Consider the following 23,606-nt stretch of genomic DNA (forward strand, 5'->3'; position numbering starts at 1 on the left):
AGCGATGGGCTGGGCGAGGGTTAGTGGGGGGCTCGAGGGGGTGGGAGTCTCCGCAGAGCCCCGGACGGGTCTTGCAGCTTCGAGGCGCCGGGGTGGAGCCAGGGGCGGAGCCGGCGGGCATCTGGAGGGGTCGGGACTCCCGGAGAGCCCGACCCGGAGAGGGACCGAGGGCGGGCGAGAGGGACGAGCCTGCCCGCACTGCGGGCGGGGCGGGGCGGGTCCAGGGCCGCGCGCTCGGACCCTCCAGGGAGGCGCCCGCTGCGGGGCGTGGGGGCGGGTGGGGTAGCGGCAGCCCCGGGCGGGGAGTCCCGCGGGCCAACCGACAGCGCGGGGCCCGGGGCGCGCGGGGCTCCTTCGGGGCAGCGGCCCGGCCCGTGAGGTCGGGGGTGGGGGCCCCCACCCCCCTCATCCCCCTCCCCGGGGCCCGGCGAGCTGGAAAAATAAAAACAGCGACCCGTGCCGGGCGGGGGAGAGAAGCGGCCGCCACGTTCCCCGCCCGATGTCACACGCACACCCGGGGCCGCCGCCGCACGGTCCGGCGCGGCCCGTCCACGCGCCCGGGTGGGCGGCGGGGGGCGGGGGCCGGGGGCGGGCGCGGCGCGCGCGGGGGAGGGCGCGGCAGACGCCGGCGAGGGACGCGCGCGCGGCGGGCGGCGCTGGGGGAGCCCGAGCGCTCCATGAAGCCCCCCCGGGGCCGCGGACGGGGCGCTGTCCGGGGGAGGCTGTCGGGGGGTCCCCGACATCCATGGCTAGGCGGGGGCCGCGGCGGCTCGCTCGGAGTAAGTCGGGGTTGGGGGCACCGGCGCCCGGAGTGGGGTCGGGGCGGCCCCGGGCCTGAGCGGAGCGGGAGGACAGCGGGGACGGGGGGAGGCCCGGGCCGTCTCGGGGGTCCCTCGGCGGCGCCTCTTCGGGGCTGCTGGAGCCGCCGGCCCCGCGCCGCTCGGCTCCGTGGCTTTTTTGGAAACTTGCAAATGTTTTCGTAGAGAGGGAGCGAGCAGGGGGAGGGGAGGGAGCGAGCCAGGGAGTGACCGAAATGGAGCTGGGGCTGCTGCAGGAGCAAGCGGCCGAGAGCCGGCAGCGTGCGCCCGCCTGACAGGCGCGCAGACGGACGGACGGACAGACGGACGGACGGGCGGAGGGACCGGGCCCGGCCCGGGATGCTGCGGAGGGGGCGCGCGGGTGGCGACCGCCCGCCGGACGGGACCGAGCGCCCGAGCACTTAAGTTGTCGCTCCCAAGTTGGGATCGCGGAGCCGGGCTGCGCGCCCCCCCACCCCGGCTCCGCCCCGCCCAGTTTGCCCCCCTATTTGCTCCCGCGGCGGAGCTAAAAATAACAGCCCGCTTCGCCCCCTGCAGACCACGACCCCAACCCCTCCCCCGCCCCTCCCCCCACTGGGCGTGGGGCGAAGCCACAGCTCCCAGTTCCCCAAAAGAGAGGGGGAGAGGGAAAAAAGAAAGAAAGAAAGAAAGAAAGAAAAGGCGGCGCGGAGGGGGGCGGGGGGTGGGAGGCGGGCCGGGGGCGGGGGGCCCGGCCATATGGATGTGATTTCTCCGCTCCGAGGCAGACGGGCAGCTCCGCAGCGCTCGGCGCCCGCCCGCCGCCCGCCCGGCCCCCGGCTGCCTCCCTTCCTCCCTCCCTCTCGCTCTGCTCTGCGCCCGTCCGCTCGCTCGCCCTGGGCGCATGGGCCCCGCGCCGGGCCCCGGGGCCTCGGGCCGCCGGGCCGCCGGGGTCCCCTAGGCCGGAGCGTGGGCGGGGCCGTCCCGCCTGACGCAGCTCTGAACCCCACTACCACCACCACCACCCCCCCAGGGCCGGCGACGGCGGCTGCCCCGAGGGACAGGGCCCTAGGCGGTGGCGATGGGGGCCGCCCGGATCGCGCCCGGCCTGGCGCTCCTGCTCTGCTGCCCGGTGCTCACCTCCGCGTACGCGCTGGTAAGTGTCCTGCCCGCACCCCAGCACGGGCTGTGGGCTCTCTCTGGGGTCCCCCTGTCGGTACCCCAGGACTGTGGGGGGCTCTCTCGGGGTCCCCCTGCCGCCCGTCAGGACGGGCTGTGGGCTCTCCCTGAGAGCCCCCTGCCCACACCCCAGGACGGGCTGTGCTTTCTTCTGGGGTCCCCTGCCCGCACCCCAGCGCAGGCTGTGAGCTCTTCTGGGGTCCCCTGCCCGCACCCCAGCACAGGCTGTGAGCTCTCCCGAGGGTCCCCCTGCCCACACCGCAGGACAGGCTGATCTCTTCTCGGGGTCCCCTGCCCGCACCCCAGGATGGGCTGTGGGCTTCCTCTGGGGTGCCAGGCTTGTAACCTAACTTGGGTGAAGGTTCACTCCAACTGGGGATCCTCAATCCCAGCTCATTATCTGGAGGTGCCAGGGCTGTGACTTCCTGAGATCTCCCTGTTCCTGAAGGCTGTGCTTGGGGTCCCAGGTCAGGACATCTGGTTGCGGTACCCTTAACTTCTTCTTCTATGAGTACTGCTGGCCTGGTCTACACCCCTGGAAGATGACAGAGTGGTCAAGCAGAAGACTGGTGTAGGGTCCCTCAGATTGGCTCTGGCGGGGGGCTCTGGACGGCAAGTTTTGTTTGCGCTCTGCCATACAGGGCTGTGGGTCTGAGGTCAGAATTACCCATGTTGGATGGCAGGATGCCGGGGTCCCCTTCAGCCCTCAGGAGGACATGCATGCATGGACATGCACTCGTGCCCAGCTTTACCCAGAATGGAAGCTCTTTGCCCTGGGAAGTGAGTGGAGCGTGGCATGGGAGTCCTCAAGCGGATCCTGAGACATCACAGAATACCACTCCGGTGAGGGTGGGAACCCCTGGAAAATGGGAGACACCAATCTCCCCACCGCAGTCTGCATCCTACTAAGAGTGGGGGACCAAGAGGCCCCGAGGGGAAAGAGCCTGAGGGAAATGAGGCAAGGAAGAGAAAAAAAGAAAGACAAAGAAGTTTGGGGTTGAGAACTCCCCAGCACAGGAGTGGATAGAGCCAGAGCAGCAAGAAGGAAGAGGCAGGGCTGGAGACAGGAGGATAGCACCTTCCTAATGTGAGGACGGGCGTGCGGGCTCCCCCCTCGGGACCTCGAGCTGCTGAGCAAGCCGTCTGCCCATGTGTCTGATTTCCAGGATCCCAGGTGAGGCATCTGCCTTCTAGAGAGACAGTCTGACTGGCAGGCAGCCTCCCACCGATCGGCTCCCTGCCCGCAGAGCCCTGGAGTCCCTGGATTCCCCGAGGCCTTCCCCAGGGCCCGGTCGCTCCATGCCTCCATTTTTCTGGCTGCCAAAAGACCACCGTGAGACAGAGACTTTTGCCCTGAGTTCCCTGGTCTGAGGCAGAGAAGTCTAGGGATGAGAGCTCTGCATCGTGGGACTTCCCCAGGCCTAGAAACATCACACTACACAGACTTACATTTGGAACCGCAGCGGTTCTGGGGCTGGGAGCTGAGTCAAAGGGCTACGCGTGCTCTGCATGCGGGAGCCCTGTGTTCGATCCCCAGCACCGCATGGTTCCCTGGGAGGGCCCCCCAATCCCCGCAATAAAAAAAGAAAACAGGGGTTCAGAGTGCAGGGTAAATGTCAGGACCTAGACCCCCCCTGTCCTCTCTGACCCTTCCCAGTGGCCCTCTGAGGTGAGTGGACGGGCCGCCTGTGGGCCTGCAGAGACATAGGCAGGGAGAGGGGCTGGTGTCCTGGGTGTCTGTCGGGACAGGGCTCTTCGGGGTTCTGTGAGTACTGAGCCCCCTTGTCTGTTCGCACATGGCTTGCAAGAGTGCCGGGTGTGGGTGTGTGTGTGTGCACTTAAGAATACAGAGTGCCAGGGTCTGTTGTGTTCTAGCTTTTCTTTTCATAAATATTTCTGGGATGCTTTCTCCTTGTTTCTCGGCACTTTATCAAGTGTTGACTAGGACCCGGAGAGATGGTTCAATGAGCTGAGCACACTCTTTGCATGCAGGTCTGGGTTTGAGCCTTTCTACCATGTCCCCCGAGGACCTGGAGGAGCACCCCTACCCCAGAACACAGAGCCTGGAGTAGCCCCCCTGCGCACCATTGGGTGTGGCCCCCAAACAAAAGCAAAACAATAAACTCCTATTAACTAGTTCAGTTCCAACATCTCTGAGGCAGGTTCCACCGTTGTCCCTGCCTTTTAACTGACCCGAGACATAGCCAATGAGACCACTATTTTCTGCCTGCCAATTAGTGCCAAGCTGTGTGCCTCTATATATAGGATGTGGGGATACGGATCCCCAAGACCCCACCCAGATCTCTGGGGAGGCTGAGACGCGTGCTGAGAATTTGCCTGGCTGCCCTGGTCCAAGGCTGCAGGTGAGGAAGGAGCAAAGATGCCACAGCTGGGTCTGCCTTAATGAGGCCCTGAGTACACCCAACCTCAGGGCCAAAGGCGATATGGTCAGAGGGTCACTCTGTGCTCTATGAGTCCCTTTGGCTTGGCTGGAAACACCAGAGACAGAGCAGCCAGCCCCTTTCCTTCCCCAGGGACTGCCCTTGCACCCAGCTCTGAGCTGGTGCCGCCAGATACTGGCACCAGCAGTATTCTGGCACCAAACCACCAGATACTGGCACCCGCAGTATGCTGGCACCAAACCCGGATGCTGTCTGCCTCGCTGGCTCCAGGACCAGGCTCCCATCTCCACGAACCAAAGCATGTCAGGACCAGGGAGGGGGTTCTAAGGGGCTGAGCCGTGCTTTGCTTGTGAGAGACCGAGACTGGATCCTGTACCACGCGGACCATAGCAGAGCAGCAAGTGTCGCTGGGGGTTGTAGCGGGGAGTAAAGTTCAGAGGAAGGAATGAGCCCAGATTGTGAATGGGGGGGGGGGGGGGGCAAAGGGGCGGTCCCTGGGATGCCTTATCCTACGAACACCCTCCCAGGCACCAGGGGAGAGGCTGGAGAGCAGCAGAGGGGCAGGGCTAGAGTGCAGAGGGAATGCCCGGGATCAGACTTGACAGACTCTGGTGGCTGGGAGTGTCGGGGTCCCCTCCCAGCCTGCGCGAGGGGTGGCGTGGTCACCAGGATCCCCAGAATGTGTTGAACTCTAAGCTAGGTCACGAGAGAGTCCTCGTCCACCTGGCCACCCGCCCACCAGAGAACCAGGCGTGTGCATGAGCCCAGTGGCCGCACGAACTCCCGACTTCAGCCCCCAGCTCTCTCCAACACAGCTGAGGCCCCCAGTCTCCGCTCTGGCTTCCCTTTGTCTTCTTCAATAAAATGCTTCTGTTCCTTTCCTTTTAGCTTGTTTTTAATTTCATAACTTGTGCCTGGAAATATTCTTTTAAAAGAGTCGAGTAATAGAAATTAAATAGAGGTCATCTTCACTATTCTCCAGCCTCATCCTGGACTTTGATTTTGTTTTGTTTTGTTTTGTTTTGCCTTGTCTTTGGATCACACCCAGCAGGTGCCAGGATCAAGCCCAGGCCTCACACATGCATGTCATGAGCTCCAGCACCTCCCCCCTTTTATGGGAGGGGGCACCCCCAGCAGTGCTTAAGGCTGACTCCTGGTTCTGAGCTCAAGAATCATTCCTGGAAGTCTCAGGGGACTATGTGGCGTTCCAGGGATTGAACCCAGGTTGCCACGTGCAAGGGAAGTGCCCTACCCACTGTACTAGCTCTTTGGTTTCTGAGTTTTAGCCCTTGGAACCATATCCCCAGTCAGAAAAAAAAATTTTTTTTGAAAGTCTGGTGGTGGGGTCAGAGCGCATGTTTTGCATGCTGGAGGCCCAGGTTAGATACCTGGAACTGCCTGGTTCCCCGAGTTCTGCTTGGGAGTTCTCCCTGAGCAAAGACCAGATGTGGCCCCGAAACACGAAAAGCCTCCCAAATTCTTTCTGTTTGTTTCCTAAAGATGTTCTGGGAACCATCTAGATATGATCTGTGCTTTTGCTTTGTTTTTAAATCACTGGTGTCAATAGGACTCTGTCTTATGCTGTTTTTTCTTTTTTTTTTTGCCACACCCAGCTGTGCTCAGGGCTTATCCCTGGCGGTGCTCAGGGGACCTTAAACAGTGCTGGGGATATAACCAGGTCAACTGTATGCAAGGCAAATGCCTAAACCTCTCTCTCTCTCTCTCTCTATCTATCTATCTCTCAAACTCTCTCTCTGTCTCTCTTTCTCTCCCCTCTCTCTCTCTCACCCTGCCATGTACATGTACATTTTTCTACTTAAAACTGGTGTCTTGGAGAGCTTCACGTCAGTATAAGTTTATCTTTTTATTTAATGCTGCATAATATTCCAAAACCTGGGATTCATTAAGTAGTTCCTAGGAATGTACAATTAGAGCATTTCTGAATAATTTTCATTTGTATGTTTGTAATTCTAGACCATTGCAGGGACACTCCTTGGAAAACCCTGTTGTCTCTGTGTGACCGTTTCCCCGCAGGGTGGTATCTGTCACTGCTAGCTCTGAGAGCACACACGGGTGTTATTTTACTGGCACGGCTAAATCTCACCCTCAAATGCCCGTGTCCTGTTCACACTCAGAGCAGCAGGAGTGACCAGGTGGGTCTCCTGCCCACACACAACCCCCCCCTCTCTCTCTCTCTCTCTCTCTCTCTCTCTCTCTCTCTCTCTCTCTCTCTCTCTCTCTCTCTCTCTCTCTCTCGCTCTCTCATCCACTGGACCTCACTGTTCTTACCAGTGAAAAATGGTGTCTTTTGTCATTTTAATTTGCCACTTACCGGGAGCTTTTGGTCTTTATAGTTGGTTTCTTGTCCACCTCCTAAGAGCTTGCTCAGAGCCATTACCCATTTTCTAGGGGTTATTTGTCTTCTCTGTATTGATTTGTTGAAGCTTTTTATATCACCTGCCCTTAAACACCATCTCCAGCGCCCCCAGCTCTGGGAACCGCCTGCCTGTGGACAGGGCAGGAGGAGGGGGCCGAGCCCTCCCGGGATCTTGGGTTTTCTTCGGAATGTTTTAATGAGGCGTCAAGCAGCCTCCCCCAGATTCCTGTTGTGGGCCTTCTGGGGACACTCCCTGGTCCGGCCACCACATCAGGAAGGCAGCTCTTTCAGAGAGTCCCCAGGAAAAGGAAGGGGGAGGGCGGTTGGCAGACCCCAAAAATTGTCTGCAAAATAGTGTGACGGGGAGAGGGTGCAGTTTTGCTCAGTCACAAAAAAAAAAAAAAAACATCAAAAACCTCCCAGTGCGTAAGAACCCCACGTCTGGAGCCAGCCCTGTGCCGGAGGCAAGACCCGGCCAGATCCTATTCTGCTGACCAGACTCTGGTCAGATTAGCCACAGCGGGTCCCTCAGCCCAGGTAGAGGCCGCAAGGGCAGGTCCCACCTGGTCCGAGCCGCCAGCTCTGCCATCCAGGCTCCAGCCCCCTGCCAGTCCCGGGGCGTCTGCGCTGGCCAAGGTGAGCAGCGTTGGAGCCTCCCCAGCCTGAACACAGACCGCCTGTTCAGGAGGGCCGGCCAGCAGGGAGAAATCAGCACTTGTCAGCGGTGGCGGCCGGGCAGGAGTGTCCCCGGCAGGGAGCCCGTCTCGGCCTGCGTGGGCCAGCCGGACAGACGGCGGCACACCGGGCAGGCAGCAGTCTCCAGCCAGCTGGCATGGAGACATTGAGGGGTGCCAGCCCAGGTCCCAGTGTGCAGGAAGGCCAGGAGGTCACTGGGGGGTCTGTGTCCTGCTCCCGTCGGAGGAACCCTCTCTTCTCACTCCCTTCCTCTGGGTGTAGCTCTCCTCTTCTCCTCTGCCCCGTTAGAATTCTGCTGCCCCTACCCCATCACCTTGACTTTGACTTACACCCCTAAATTGCCCCTGCAGGGGAATCTCTCTCAGAGGCCCTGCAAAGGTGTTGATTGGTGTAGCGAAACTTCAGGAGTCTCTGGAAAGGGTTCCGGAGGCTGGTACCTGGGGCCCCAACCTGCTCTTCACTTCCTCCTCCTTCTTCCCCACTCCTCCTCTGGGGCTGTTACTTCAGGTCAAGCGGAACTTGCTTCTGGTACAGTCCCCCTTTTTCCTGTTGTCAGGTGGGGACGATGTGGGAAGTGAGGGGGCATTGGTGGAGTTCCAGGATGGGTGAGGAGTGCTGGGGCGGGAGAAACAGTACGAGAGTTAGGGATACAGTCCTTACATGCACCCAACCTCAGTTTGATCCCTACGCACCACCCAGTGTACCCCTGAAGGCCTCCAAGCACTGCTGGGGTAACAGCAGCATTGTGTCCTCTGGTCCTTGCATTGAGCTGCCAGCCTGGCTGGCTGAGAATTGTCAGAAATGGCCCCAGGCCCCCTGAGCATCGTTTGCAAGCACCCCTTATTTTTTAAATTTTTATTAGTGAAACACCATGAGGTACAGTTGTAGGCTTAGAAATTTTGGTGCTTGGGTTTCAGTTATACAGTGATTGAATACCCATCCCTCCACCAGTGCCCATTCCCCACCTCCAATGCTCCCTGCATCCCTCCCACTCTCCACCCCCCCCCCACCCCACCTCTGTGGCAGGGCATTCCCTTCTGTTCTCTCTCTCCTTTTGGGTGCTGTGGTTTGCCAAAGAGGCATTGAGTGGCAATCATGTTCAGTCTAGAGTCTACTTTCAGCATGCATCTCTCATCCTGGGAGGATCCTCCCAACACCCTTTCCTTGGTGCTCCCCTCTCTATCTGAGCTGCCTTCTCCCCCAGCATGTGCGGCTGGCCTCCAAGCCATGGAGTGAACCTCCTGGTACTTATCTCGGCTATTCTTGGGAAGCACCCCTTATTTCTACACATTCTCCCTTCCCCAACCAAAAGCCCCGGACTCCTGACTGGAGTCAGCAGTCAGAGGAACAGTCATATGCCAGAGTCTGAGCACATCCAGGGATGCCCACCAGGCAGAGGTGCCTTTTCCAGAGGCGAGCAGAGTACCTGCCACAGGGCCATAGGCTGGTCCAGGCAGAGGACAGAGGAAGGAGCCAGAACAGCGAGGTCAGCAGCTGAAAAAGGGTCCCTGGCTTTCTGCATGGTTTCCCCTAGAGCAGGGGATTGGGGCCTGCCTGGGAAAACAGGCCCCAAATGTGTGGAATTTGGCAGGAAGGGGAGGAATTGGGCCCCATGGCAAGGAACTGGCTCCCAGAGTGCCTCACTTCTCTGCCGTCAGCCTGGACACTGCCACCCCAATTTGTCTTCACCCGCATCCCACCATCCTGCCAACCCCAGCTTCTGCCATGCCCTCAGTGGGGAGGAGTCACTTTGGGCACAGAACCCCAAGATGCGACTCGCCAGCCACCCCAGGGGGAGGGATGAGCAGATGGCTTTTTTCTTGGTCGTGGCTTCTGAACTCAGGAAATGAGAAACACATCCGGGACTCCGACCACATACTCCTCGGGGTGCTGGGACAGCAGCTTCTGTGTTTGTAAATAACACACTGGCCACAGTCCCCACCTGTGTCCTGCCCAGTGCCAGCTCCCAGGCTGTGGATTAATTGTTCCCCCAGTGCAGGGCCAAGTTAGGCCAGCACCCCACCCCTGCATCATGCACATGTATGTTTTGGGGGCAGGGGTGTAGGTGAATGGGGGAAGTGTAGGGTGCAGTGGGAGCATCTTGAAGCAGGCGAGAGGAAACTGGGCTGTAACCCAGAGCTTCCCAGAGGTGGAGTGCAGGAGATCTGGTGATGGTGCCAAGGTTGGACAGGTCCCCCCAAGAGGTGGGTGTGGATCCCCGGCTCACAACCCAGGTCCTTTGTCCTCTCACCAGAGATCCAAGATCCATGAACTCCGGATCTAAAATATGAGCCTGAGAATTCCCAGGTGCTGGGCAAAGACCCTCGTGTGTAGGGGAGAGGGAGGCAGCAGCCCCAGGCCTGGAGGACGGTCAGAGTAGGGCTATTCCCCTAGTCCCCTCTTCACTCCCCGTTGATGATCCTTCTCAACACAGGCAGAGGATAGACCGTTTGACCCCTCCCCCAGTCCAAGCTTGGGGGGCCCTACAGTGACCTTGAATCGTAGCACCAGCTGAGCAAGTTGCCCAGAATGCAGCCAGTCACTGGGCTTCCCAGCCACCGGGAAAAGCACCATGTACCTCATCAGCAGCCCCCCTCCTCCCTCTTCCCCTCCTCCGTGGGGCCTCCTGTGTGGACCTGGACACCTGCCTACCCCGTGCCCTGCCACTCTGGGTCCGCAGCCTCCTGCCACTCATAGGATCCCCATGTTGCCTGGCAGTGACCGGAGGGGGCAGCCCTGACTTGCTGCTGGGGAAACAGGAGACTAGCAGCCGACCTGCCTTACATGGGCCCAGCCCTCCCCAGGCTCTCTGTGCAGCCCCTCCCTTAGTCCTCACAGAAGTGCCGTCACGAGGGCCAGGGAAAGTGCAAAGGACTGGAGCACATGGTCTGCATGTGGGAGTCCTGGGTTCCACCCCAGCATCTCGTAGTCCCCTGAGCGCCACTGGGAATGACCCCAGCACTTCCAGGTTCCAAGCACTCCCAGGTTTGTTACCCCCTCCAAAAAAATAAGTCCTGTCCTAACCTGATTTTATAGGTGGAAGGCTGGAATGCATAGGGTTAAGCAGTTTCGCTGAAACATAAAGCCCGTCTGTGGTGGCCACAGCATCTCCTTGGATAAGGAGGGGTGGGGGTGCATCCCAGGAAGGGGAGCTACATGCCAGGGCAAGTGGAATGCACCTGGTCCAGAGCCCCGCCCCCCGCTCCCCAGGGAAGCACCTCCTTCTCCTCGAATCCCCCCGGCTACAAGGGCACTTCTGCCATGAGTGGGAGACAGATAAATGAGCCCTGCAGTTCAGAGAGGTGAAAGGAGCTATCGTCTCTGCAGACAATTGAAGGATGGCCATTGGGTGCTGGAAGTTAATGAGCCTTCCCAGGCTCACCATGGAAATGAGAGAAGATGGGGTGTCACCTCTTGGCCATGTAGCGGGTAAAGGTAACAGCAGTAGGGGGGTGCTCAGGCAAACACCCTGGGCCTGTGGTTAGCTTCTGGTCTCACCCAGGTATACCACGTGGGCAGTTTCAACCCATAACTGCATGCGGCGACTCTAAGCCATTAGCAAAGACCCTCCCCACATGCACACCCGTGGGCCGTTTTGTCCATTGCAAGAGTAGTGTATCTGTCTAACTTCGGAGACTGAAGGAAGCCTTGGTCAGTCACTCCGGCACTCTTTATATGGGAAATTGTGGTGCATTATTTATCTTGAGAGGGATGGAGGCAAAAAAATAAAAAGGAGATAGTGGGGAAGGATGTGTGGGAAGGGAGGAAGGACTCAAAGATGGCAAAGGTGCTGGGAGAAGTTATGGGGTTGGTGGTAATTTACCATGGTGCTATGTCTTTGGTAGCAGTGGTGCTGGTGGTGGTTGCTACAAAGGCCCCAGGGCTGCACTGGTGGTGATGAGGACGGTGATGAGATTGAGGGTCTCCCAGTGGGAGGGTGGTCATGGTCTATCTGGTAACGGTCGTAAGTGCTCGTGGTGGTAATAGTGCTGCAGCTGCTTGGTGATGCTGCAGGTAGTACCATTGGACGGTGGTGATGATGGGGGTGATGGTGGAGACTGTGGTGGTGGTTATTGAGGGAGGCACCAGGTGCAGTGGTGGCAGCAGTACGGTGCTATGACAGGAAATAGTGTTGGACGTGGCAGATACATAGAACTTAGAGTTCTCAAAATCCTGAACCCTGGGCTGGAGCGATAGCACAGTGGGTAGAGTGTTTGCTTTGCAAGCGGCCGACCCAGGTTTGATTCCCAGCATCCCATATGGTCCCCTGAGCACCGCCAGGAGTAATTCCTAAGTGCAAAGCCAGGAGTAACCCCTGTGCTCCGCCAGGTGATCCAAAAAAGAAAAAAAAAAATCCTGAACCCTGATTGCCAGAGGCACAAAGAGAACTTCCCATGAGCCGTGGAACAGACCCAAGTTGTCCTTTCTCAGTCTAGCCCCGGGCAGCTCCTTCTGCCTGACAGCCTGCTCAGCCTAGCTGGGAGATGGATGGGGGAGAGCTCTGGCCAGCATGGAGCACACGAGAGTTTGCTCTTCCCTGGGGGGCAATCAGGGGCTTTGGGTGCAGCGTGGATTCCAGAGGCAGAGACGCACGGACACCCAGACAGGACACCGCCTAGCAGGGCACCTCACGCTCCTGGACGCACAAGCGTGGCCCCACACGGGTTCCCAGACACCTCGGACTCGCTTCCCAGATGTGCATACCTCCTCATCCCCACGTCCCCGTGCCTCTAGAGGGCGCATGCCCGTGCACACACCAGCCATGTGCACGGCTCCCTCGGGCTGCCCGGCGGCTCACATGCCTGCGCACAGCACACGCGCCCGCCTCTGTTAAGTGAAACCAGCAGAGCCCGAGTCCGGCCGAACCGGAGACTCCTTGGCCCTGGAAGCCCTCGCCGCTGCCACCAAGAGACGCGGTCAATTAACTTCTCCCTTCAGCCAGGCTCCCTGACCAGCAGGCAGGCCGGCAGCCCGCCCCCACCCGCTAGTGTCCGCCCATTCCGCGCACTGGCCTCTTTACTTCCCAGCCTCCTCCTGGCTCTCCAGCCCTGCAAAACCCTACGCAGATGACCAGCCCCAGGGCTGTCCATGGACATCTTGAGGACGCAGCTTTGCCTGCGGAGAATCCGGGGGGACGGGGCTGTGTCCTGCTGTGTCATCCAAGCAGGCACAGCCCTGCCCTGACACTGAGAAGTCTTTGGGGATATGGCCATGTCCTGGGGACCTGAGAGGATGCATTAACTAACTGCTTGTGGGTCCCACTCAGGGGAGTGCCTGGGCTTGGGCACAGTAAGCTGTTCCCGGATGCCGCAGCCTCCACCCTCAGACACTCCTCCACCCCACCCCCACCCCCACCCCCCAGCCCCTGAGCTTCTAATAACCAGCCTCTAATTTCCCACCATGAAACCCCTGGCCCCTGCCTGAGTCCTAGGCGGCAGTCAGTGCCAGGGTGTGATGGTTAGAGGAAGGGAAGGAAGGGCTTTGCAGGCAGAGGGGGAGGGCTGGTTCTCAGAGCACAGGGTCCACCTGGAGGAGGTGCTTCAGATAAGCTGGGGCACTCTCACCCACAGCCCGCATGGGAGTGCCCCGCCCACCCCACCACTGGCCAGCGGCTCCCCATACTGGCCCTCTGGGGACTGCAGGAGTGGGAGGGGCTGAGGCTCTGGGCATTTGCTGGGGAAACAGTGGCTGGGCAGGACGGAAATCGGTGACTCCCAAGATCCCCCCGGCCCCCAGGACACCAGAACGTGGAAGGAAACCAGGTCGGGACTATTTCCCCAGAGCTCCCCACTCTGCAGCCTGTTCCCCACCCAGGTCCCCAGCAGGCAGCCAGGATCCTGGGACATTCCATCCCTTCCCATGGCCCCTGGGGAAGGGCTACACAGAGAATAGCGGCTACGGCCCCTGGGTTACGTGCGGACAGGCAGGGGAACAGCCCCCTCCCCCATCTCACTCCGGTCGGGTCGGGTCGGGTAGGGCAGCCACCCTACCCTTCCGAGGACAGTAAAGCAGAGCTGGTTAGTGCAGATGTCCCGCATTCCAGAGTCAGGGAGGCCGAGGTGGCTGTGGGACTTGTCCCTGAGTCCGGAGAAGTCCCGCCAGGCCAGCGGTCTGACTTTTGGCTTGGTAGGTGGACGCAGATGACGTCATGACCAAAGAGGAGCAGATCTTCCTGCTGCACCGTGCCCAGGCCCAGTGTGAGAAGAAGCTCAAAGAAGTCCAGCAGAGGCCAGGTGGGGGCGGGGCCGGGGCGGGGCCTGCATCGGCGGGGTGGGGCCAGGAGAAGGTGGGAGGGGTGGAGGGGGGCTGGAGGTCAAGTGAAGGGTACCAGGCCCTGGTAAGAGCAGGTCATGGGGAGCCAGGTCAAAGTGAGGACCCAGGGTGCAGTGAGTCAGTGCACTCAGAGATGTGCTGAGCCTCCCTGGGGGGCATGTGGTGTGTGTGTGGGGGGGGGGGGGGGGACGAGTGTTGAAACAGTTGCATTCCAACCACCCGGCCATCGCCATTGGGTTAGAGCTGGTGAGAGAAGTTAGGATCCTGAGCATTGATCAGGTGACATCTCCAGTGGGGTGGGCTGGGACAGCTTCCTGGAGGAGGAGATATGCAAGGGAGTTCCAGAAGGAGGCCACCTGCACAGAGGGCAAGACAGAAGTTGTCCACCATCAGGAGACCAAAGGTCCCCGGGGCTGGAGGGGGAGAGGGAATAGAGGAAATAGGGGCGAGTACCTGACTTGGTCAGTCGTGGACCCCCGGGGAAGGAACCCCTGCCCCCATGAGGTTGCACTGGGAGCTCCCCCATTCACAGCTTCTCCCCTACACGCTGTCTCAAGCTGGTTTCTTCATTGAGTCCACTTCCTGAAGGCAGAGGCAGGGCTTTACTAACCCCGACCCAGGGCTCTGATACCTGGTTCATCTCAGCAGCCGGGAAGCAGCCCCAATCCCAACCGAGCACCCCGCCAAGGGCGGCTGGCACCCTGCAGTGGGTGCTTTCCCTGCTGATGCTTAGCGACCCGGTGCCAGCACACTGTGGCCCCTGCCCTGTGGCACGTGGCCTCACGTAGCCTGTGCAGTCACAGCCCACCCATGTCAGCTCCAACAGCGACTCCCTGGTCCCCGGCCACATCAGGGCCTGGAGGGTCAGGGGAGGCTCAGCTAGGCCCCCTCACTCTGGGCCGTAAATCCAGTCCTCTTGCTCATGGAAGCCTGGAGGCTCACCCCCGGCTCTATTCACAGTGAAGGCCCTCTCCTCCCGCTCTGCCCATTTTGTTGACCCTCGCCTCGGGGACAGCAGGGGCAGAGGGCACTGCCATTCCTTGCCAGCTTCAGGGCATGCCCACTGAGCATCCCACTGAGGCCATGACATGGGAAGGCTGGGAGTTCAGGGAGAGGGACCTCAAAGCTGTCTCCAGGGCAGACACGCTAGTTCCCAGCTCAGATGGAGAAACTCCAGGTTCCCTCATGGCAGCTGTGATCCCCGTACTCTAGTGCTCTAGGCCAAGGGATGACAGAGGTAGACTTGGGGGCCCACCCGTGACTGACTGTCTTGCAACTGTTTTCCGCGCGTAGGGCCTGGCTTTCTGCATTCTGTTTTGTCTCCCGTTTGCCATTACCCCTGTCTACTTTCTCCTTGCGCCCCCTGGTGGGGCCTTTGCCTCCTGCACGGGCTCTGACTGGGACTCCTGGGCTGGGAGACGCCTCTGCCCACACTCTCAGCCCACTAAATGATCCCACACCTGTAGGGTGTGCGCTCCCTCCTGAAGCCCTGGTCAGCAGGCTCCATCCCCTCCTCCGGTGACTTCTGCTTTTGGCAAGCACTTTACCGTCTATATCCTTCTTCCTGGTCTGTCACCTCTGCCATCCCAACAGCCTGTGGTGTCCACAGGTTAGGGGAGAACCTCCACCGTACCGAGGAGTGTCTGAGGCAGGCGGGTAACCCGGCCACCTGCTATGGCCGGACTGAAACCCATTCCTATCTTGATGTCTCCAGCCAGCATAATGGAACCCGACAAGGGGTGGACATCCGCATCCACATCAGGGAAACCCAGGAAGGAGAAGACATCCGGGAAACCCTACCCTGAGTCCGAGGAGGACAAGGAGTCACCGCCTGGCAGCAGACGCCCAGGTACGTTACTGCTTCCATGTACCCCTCGGCAACAGTGGCAGACCCGCTCGACCACAGCCCTGGCCCCAGCCGGTGGCTCGTGGGAGGAGACTGGGCACTGGGGTAAGGAGGCAGGTGAGCTGGCTGGGCTGAGCCCCTGGGAGCTGTGGCAGGGATCTTATTCACCACCACCGCAAGAGTGAACCAGGGCTACAGCCCCTCAAAGAGAGAGATGACACAGAACTCCAGGAGAGGGGGCTGGAGCGTTTGCCTTGCACGCGGCCGACCTGGCTTTGATTCCCAACATCTCATATGGTCCCCGGAGCACCGCCAGGAGTAATTCCTGAGTGCAGAGCCAGGAGTAACCCCTGTGCATCTCTGGGTATGACCCAAGAGGAAAAAAAAAAAACCCAGGAGACAAAGGGACAGGGATCGATTCGCGGAGACAGAGAGACACATAGAAACTTGTGGCCCAGGGCCAAGAAGGAACCAGAGACATACAGACAGAACTGGGGAGAGACAGAGCAGCAAGAGCTGAGGGCCCTAAACCTTTTGTCACCAAGTCAGAGTGAGGTGGGTCCTACAGAGCAGCTAAGGGGCAGCCATGGGGGACAACAAAGGGAGAAGAGAGCGAGGGAGACTCAGGGCTTTGTTGTCCCTCGGGGAGGTGAGAACAGACAAACACGGAGCCCAGGCTGCAGCCACAGGCCCGGTTTGAACCGGCTGGGTGGGCAGCAGATTCCAGATGGGCCACATCTGGGAGGCTGTGGTCACCCTGTGGCTCCCCAGGGACCAGAGGGAATTGTGGGCCTGGCCAGCCGGAGCTGGGAATATGGTGCCCGGGACAGAGAGTCTTTCACCAATCTGGGGTGGGTCCAACCAGAAAGGCAGCTTTCCAGGGTAGCTGGAGAGTCCTGTGGTTGGACCCCTGAGAGGGACCGGAGGGGGCTGGGGGCAGGCGGTGGCACATGGACAATTCAGTGGCTGGGGACCCTTCAAGGAGCTGTGAGGCTGGGGCCCAAAATGGAACAGCATGCCACCCTGCCTTGAGACCCACCTACATTTAGAGGCTTACGTCTTTTGCTGGAATCTGACAGCAGGTGTTCAGGCAGGACCTTGGTAGACGGCGCCAGCTCAGGCAGGTGTGGTCAATCCCAGCTCCCCAGGGAAGGAAGTGAGGTGCAAGGAGGGGGACAGGTGCCTCATGGAGCATCCAGTTGACCCAGGAAGCCCAGCTCTGCCTCCTGACCACAGAACCAGGCAAGGGTCACATCAAGACTCATCCTCAGTAGAGTCAGCTTAGAAACTTACCCTACTCCACGGCCCCTGGAAAGTGGAAACAAGAGAAAAAGGGGCTGGGGCTGAGGAAGTTACTTGAGAAAGCAAGGCCCTGGGCTGGATCACTTCAGCAAGTCGCTCGCCTCACCCCTGCCAGCCAATCCAGAAAGTAGGGTGAGTGCGATACCTGCCCACAGAGACTAGGGCACAGATACAAAAGGGCAGAAGGGGTCGTCACATTCTGGAACATCTGAATTCTCTGGTCTTGGGGTGTATCTCTCCCTGAGAGCTGACAACACAAGCATGTTCATCCTGCTGGGTCACTCATCACCAACTGGTCTGGTGACCCCCACAATTGTCTCTCTGGACACAGGGCGCCCCTGCCTTCCTGAGTGGGACCACATCCTGTGCTGGCCACTGGGGGCACCAGGCGAGGTGGTGGCGGTGCCCTGTCCTGACTATATTTATGACTTCAATCACAAGGGTAAGGTGGATTGGAGGGGAAGGGGGGACCTTAGAGCTCAGGGCTTCAGGCCCTCAGACTGTTCTGCCTGCCCTGCCCCTTCCCCACACCTGCAGGCCATGCCTACCGGCGCTGTGACCGCAACGGGAGCTGGGAGTTAGTGCCCGGGCACAACCGGACATGGGCCAACTACAGCGAGTGCGTCAAGTTCCTGACCAATGAGACTCGTGAACGGGTACGAGCCCTCGCCTTCACCAAACTGCCTGGATAAGGCCGTCCGTGCCCCCCACCCCCATGGTGACCCCTGACCTAACGCTGACTCCTCTAGTAACCTCAGCCTGGACTATACCCCATAACCTGATGCACACACTCAAGTCTCAGGGTCCTGAGGGTGTCTCCTCACCGTCACAGGAGGTGTTTGACCGCCTGGGCATGATCTACACCGTGGGCTACTCCGTGTCGCTGGCCTCCCTCACCGTGGCAGTGCTCATCCTGGCTTACTTTAGGTGGGTGGGGCATGGTAGGAGGAGGCGGGGCATGGCAGTTCAAAGGCGTGGTGTGATAGGAGGAGGTGGGATGAGGGCGGGGCATGGTGGGAGGAGACAGGGTGGGATGGGGCGGAGCATGGCAGATCAGGGTGGGGTGTGATAGGAGGAGGTGGAGTGAGGGCGGAGCATGACAGATCAGAGGCGGGGTGTGATAGGAGGAGGTGGGATGAAGGCGTGCCATGGTGGATTGGGGCGGGGCATGGTGGGATGAGGCGGGGCATGATGGCTCAGGGTGGGGTGTGATAGGAGGATGTGGAGTGAGAGCGGAGCATGGCGGGTCAGGGGTGGAGTGTGATAGGAGGAGGTGGGGTGGGGGCGGGGCATGGCGGATCAGGGGCGGAGCATGATCAGAGGAGGCGGGGCGGGGTGGGGCATGGTGGCTCCGGTGATGTGTGATAGGAGGAGGTGGGGCAGGGCAGGGCATGACGGATCAGTGACGAAACGTGATGAGAGGAGGCAGGATGGGGGCAGAGGGTGGTGGATCAAAGGCCTGGCGTGCCGGGAGGAGAGACAGGGCATGACTTGTTGTGAGGGGTGCAAGGAGGTGGAGTGAGGGAGTGCTGGGAAGGGAGGAGATAGGACACAGGCATGGGGTGGTTGATGGAAGCCGAAGGATGGAAGAAGGTAGGGCGGGAGCAGGGCGGGGCTGGGGCTGGCTGCTAACCACGCCCCCTCTTTGGGTCCCCCACTCCTGCTGCTTGTTCCACTCACGGTCCCGCTTCCTGCCCACCCATGGCGACGTTGCATGCCCTGTAGGCGGTTGCACTGCACTCGCAACTACATCCACATGCACCTGTTCCTGTCCTTTATGCTGCGCGCCGTGAGCATCTTCGTCAAGGACGCGGTGCTCTATTCGGGTGCCACGCTGGATGAGGCCGAGCGTCTCACGGAGGAGGAGCTGCGCACCATCGCCCAGGCACCTCCGCCACCCGCCGCCACCACCGGCTACGTGAGTGCCCTCTCGGGTCGGGGCACGGGAGACCTGCTCACCTCCGGCTTTGTGTGCGCCCTACAACTCCATCCCAGCCCCAGCATCCTTGTCTCCTGTGACCATTAGCTCCTGCCACCCACACCCACCTCAGTGCCCCTCACACCCTTCAGCCCTGCTGCCAGTCCCATTTCCTGCCTCAGCCCCGTTCTCCAAACCACCCCACCTCCCCGCCTCCCCATGCCTGCCCTGGCCTGCCCCTTTTTTTCAGCTTGCCTCACTTGTTCCATCTTCCAAGCATCCCCACATCCCCAGCCAGCCCTGCTGTTCCCAGACACAGGCTCTACCCGTGGCTAACACTATCTGCTCTCCTAGGCGGGCTGCAGGGTGGCGGTGACCTTCTTCCTTTATTTCCTGGCCACCAACTACTACTGGATCCTGGTGGAGGGGCTGTACCTACACAGCCTCATCTTCATGGCCTTCTTCTCAGAGAAGAAGTACCTGTGGGGCTTCACAGTCTTCGGTTGGGGTACGCAGATTTGGTGGGTGGTGAGGTGTGGGCAGGAGAGGGGGGCCCTGGAGAACAGGGTCAGGCAGTACTCGATGGTTCAGGACCCACCCAGTACATTGGCCCCAGACCTGTCCACCCTTTGTGACTCTGAGCCGGTCACCCCTGGCTTGGAGCTGGGGATCAGCTAGAGGCAGACAGACCCGGATTTGGGCCCAGGAGAGGGAGTTGGAACTCTTGGAACTAGGCTTAGCTCAGGGAAAGATGGTACCAGAGGGGTAGGCCTGTACTCGAAGCAGGAGCACAGCGCTTATAAGCATAGCATATATATGCTCTCTATATAGTAGAGCATATGTAAGTGATAGTATAACACTTGCTGGTTCAATCCCAGCATCCCATATGGTCCCCTATACATAGCCAGGCAACCATATCTGATTCCTGAGTGCAGAACCAGGAGTAACCCCTGAGCATTGCTGGGTGTGGCCCCAAAACAGACAGACAAACCCCACCAGCAATAAGGCTCAAGTCAGGGTAAACAGGGGATGTCAGGTCAGAGGATATGGCAAGAGTTGGGGTCTTAGAGTCTCTTCATTCCTATTTTCCCACCCATCCCCTCAATGGGTGGCAGCTACCCTGCCCAGGCCCAGCCTCTTGAGCCTGCAGGCTCTCATATCCAACCCCCTGCAGAATGGGTGGCTGCTCTGACCCCTGGGCTCTGGGATAGAATTACTGATAATTGTCCATTATTGTTGGCAGCTCCCGAGCTTGGCCTGGCTCCGGGGCAAGGGGCCAGGCTGCCGAGGGGTAGGCCCAGTGGCTGCAGCCCTCCCAGACTCAGCACCCAGCAGCCCTCTGATGTCTGTTCACCACCTCCCTGCCCTTGGCCCACCCCCGGGGACCTAGACCTCACTCACTGCCCCCATGGAAAGTCAGACTCGGATGTCCTGAACCTGCTCTCAGGATCTGACGATGGTTCTGATGCTAGAGAGTGCCGGGGTGCTAGAGAGTGCTGGGGCACACACAGAGCTCTGTGGCCTGGGGCTGTTGCAGCTTCCTCTCACCATAGAGCCAGGCCAGGCCCTGATTCTCCCAAGGGAGCACGGTGCTTCAGATGAGCAGAGTGTAGGGGGACCTGGAGCTCCTTCCCAGCGAAAAGCTTACTGAGAGGTGCTCGTATCACCTGAGCTGGCTCCGCCCTGGTTCCCCTGGACAGGTAGCCCACCTGGAAGGACAGTCCTCACCTGAGTCGCCTCATGTGTGGGCCTTAGGACCTTTGGAACTGGGTGGGGACAGGGCAGCCCTGGGACAGAAAAATGCCTCCTCCCTGTAGTGTTCCTATCCTGGAGGATGCCACTTGGTGATGGGATCTGGGCTGGGGCTGAAGTTAAGGCTGCCTTGTCGTCAAAGGGCCTGATGGGCACGCCTGGCCACTGTAAGAGCCATGGAATAGAGGGAGGGCAGAGGGCTGAGGGGAGGCACAGGGGACAGCTGAGGGACCTCAGGGATGGGAGGAGTGAGGAGGGTGGAGCGAGCCATCCTGGCCAACCCGGCCAGGCAGTCCCTCACACACTGTCCCTCTGTGTCCACAGGTGTGCCCGCCATCTTCGTGGCTGTGTGGGTCAGCGTGAGGGCCACGCTGGCCAACACTGGGTATGTGTGGAGCAAGTTTGGATTCAAGGGGCTGGGTTTGGATTCAGACCAGAAACACCTTTGCACCCTCTTCCCGTGGGAAGCAAACAAGGGAAGAGCCCTATCCTAATGCCCAGTGGACCCTCCTCAGCGTCCCCTCTGTGCCTCCTCAGGGTGGTGAAGTGGCTCCCGAGAGACCACTGAGGGTAGCCTCTGACTCGAGCACCCCCATACTGTTCTCTGAGCCCCACAGTCTGTGCCAGAGCAGCCTGGCTCGGGGGCCTCGCTGGGCTGGCATGGGCTGGACAGGGCCGGGCCAGCAGGGGCGGGGCTGACCCAGGGAGGGGCCAGCAAGGGTGGGGCTGATGCCTCAACCTCCCCCAGGTGCTGGGACCTGAGCTCTGGGAACAAGAAGTGGATCATCCAGGTGCCCATCCTGGCCTCCATTGTGGTGAGCGGGGCGGGGTGGCCACAGGGCTGGGTGGGCATGTGACCCCTGGCTTCCAGGGACCTTCCTGGCTGATAGGAACTTCTAGAGGCCCCCACTGGACCCCAGGATCAGAATACCAGGGCCCAAGGACCAGTGATCCCCCATCCCAGTTCTGCTAGGGAAACACAGTTTCTTAGAGTCCCCTAGAGATGGGGTGGCCAAACAGCCTAGGCTGGGTGGAGTAGGGGGGCGTCCCCGCCTTGCCCCCACCCTGCTGGGGTGCAGCCTGGAAACACAGCCCTCCCTCACCCCAGCTCAACTTCATCCTCTTCATCAACATCGTCCGGGTACTCGCCACCAAGCTGCGGGAGACCAACGCCGGCCGGTGTGACACGCGCCAGCAGTACCGGTGGGTGAGCCACACTGCCCGGCTCAGGCTGAGTGACGGCGCCACCCCCCCACACCGTCTCCGGGGAGGGCCCCACACCCATCCTGGCTGCCCACCCAGCTGGCCGGCTCTGAGCCAGGGGATGGGCTCTCAATCTCCCCAAGCCACCCTGTGCCTCAGTTCCCAGGCACCCATGAAGGGGAGCCAGCCCAACTCCTCTGACGGGCTCTTGTGGGCCGGGCCTGGATGAGCTGCAGCCTGAGTGGGCTGGGGGTAGTGGGGTGAGTGCCCTGGGGCCGACGGCCAGCACAGGGCCACAGGAGCACGGGGCCCTGGGACAGTGTGACTGTGACCTGCGCTCCCCTCCAGGACCCCTGGAGCCTAGGGCCCTCAGTGCCATCTTCTGCTGGCAGCCAGAGGCTGGGCCCCCTATGGCGGCCCGGCGGGTACGGTGGTCGAGGGGCTGGCCGGGCGCTGACCCCTGCCCTTCCGTGCAGGAAGCTGCTCAAATCCACGCTGGTGCTCATGCCGCTCTTCGGTGTGCACTACATCGTCTTCATCGCCACGCCCTACACCGAGGTCTCAGGGACGCTCTGGCAAATCCAAATGCACTACGAGATGCTCTTCAACTCCTTCCAGGTGTGGGGTCTGGCGGGGCAGCGGGCTGGGCATGGGGCGGGCTCAGGGGCCTGACCCACAAATCTCTCCCCACAGGGATTTTTTGTCGCCATCATATACTGTTTCTGCAACGGCGAGGTGAGGAGGTGGGCGGGGGCAGGACAGGGCAGGGGGAAACGGGGAGCCCCAGATCCTGTCCCCCTGTTCTTCTGCCTGATTCTTTGGTCCTTCGGGAGGAAGGACCTGGTGAAAGCAAAGAGGTTCGTCTGGCCAGAGGGTTCCCGCTCCGGGTCTGTCAGGGTCTAGAATCTCGGCCATAGACAGCTTCTGGATTTTTCCAGATCACAGGGCTCAGCCGCCTCTGGGGCTAGTGGGGCCTCCCTGGGTGTGTCAGTGACCTGAGGGGGACAGCGTTTCACCGGGCCTTGGAATTGCCCCGTAACAGTGTCGTGCCTCTGTTTCCGTTCAGAGCTGGGTGTGACAGGGACAGGAATGTGGGTACTACTGAGGCCTCACCTGACCGCCCACCCTCCTACTGCCATTCCAGGTGCAGGCTGAGATCAAGAAATCCTGGAGCCGCTGGACACTGGCCCTGGACTTCAAGCGCAAGGCCCGCAGCGGAAGCAGTAGCTACAGCTACGGCCCCATGGTGTCCCACACGAGTGTGACCAACGTGGGCCCCCGCACGGGCCTCGGCCTGCCCCTCAGCCCCCGCCTACTGCCTGCCGCCACCACCAACGGCCACCCCCAGCTGCCTGGCCTGGCCAAACCAGGGGCCCCGGCCCCCCAGACCACGCCCCCTGCCCTGGCTACGCCCAAGGACGATGGGTTTCTCAACGGCTCCTGCTCTGGACTGGACGAAGAGGCCTCTGGGCCCGAGCGGCCCCCGGCCCTGCTGCAAGAAGAGTGGGAGACGGTCATGTGACCAAGGCTGGACCTCGGGACAGGAGGGACCAAGGCATGGGTGGCTGGAAAATTTCCTGCTCAGGGCTGTGGCCAGGAGGACAGACAATGGGAGAAGAAACAAAGAAAAAAACAAAAGGAAAAAAAAGGGAAAAGGATGTGGTGTGGTGTGAACTTGGGGGTGAGGTGGGGGCTCACTCCAGCAGGGGAAGGGCCCGGAGTCAGGAGAGATGGGGTTCTCACCTCAAGAGGGGGCATCCAGGTACCTAAGCCAATCCTGGGGCTGGGGGCACCGGTAGCCAAGCCTCCTGTGGACAGTGATAGCTTTGGGTGCCGTGGGGGTGGGGGGCACTTCCTGTTTGTTCACTTAAGGGTAGATTTC

General features: G+C 60.5%; 1 protein-coding gene across 3 annotated transcripts; it reads left to right on the forward strand.

Annotated features, from left to right (window-relative positions):
* Window positions 1-627: 627 nt before the first annotated feature.
* On the forward strand, window positions 628-23,325 carry PTH1R (parathyroid hormone 1 receptor). 3 transcript variants are annotated; one of them, XM_056129378.1, is made up of 15 exons: window positions 628-779; window positions 1,810-1,932; window positions 13,561-13,663; window positions 15,418-15,552; window positions 17,183-17,293; window positions 17,389-17,507; window positions 17,684-17,778; window positions 18,577-18,769; window positions 19,124-19,277; window positions 20,846-20,906; window positions 21,270-21,336; window positions 21,630-21,724; window positions 22,201-22,342; window positions 22,418-22,459; window positions 22,869-23,325. In XM_056129378.1, exons 2-15 carry the CDS (start codon window positions 1,858-1,860, stop codon window positions 23,244-23,246), a joined length of 1,770 nt encoding a protein of 589 aa, XP_055985353.1. In that variant the 5' UTR covers window positions 628-779; window positions 1,810-1,857; the 3' UTR covers window positions 23,247-23,325. The 3 variants fall into 3 exon arrangements, with proteins under 3 accessions (XP_055985353.1, XP_055985354.1, XP_055985355.1); XM_056129379.1 differs by lacking the exons at window positions 628-779; window positions 1,810-1,932; window positions 13,561-13,663 and adding an exon at window positions 14,850-14,940; XM_056129380.1 differs by lacking the exons at window positions 628-779; window positions 1,810-1,932; window positions 13,561-13,663 and adding an exon at window positions 15,244-15,312.
* The last annotated feature ends 281 nt before the right edge of the window (window positions 23,326-23,606 follow it).

The sequence above is a fragment of the Sorex fumeus genome, unplaced genomic scaffold (genome assembly GCF_029834395.1).
Source record: "Sorex fumeus unplaced genomic scaffold, SorFum_2.1 ptg000072l, whole genome shotgun sequence".
Lineage (NCBI taxonomy): Eukaryota > Metazoa > Chordata > Mammalia > Eulipotyphla > Soricidae > Sorex > Sorex fumeus.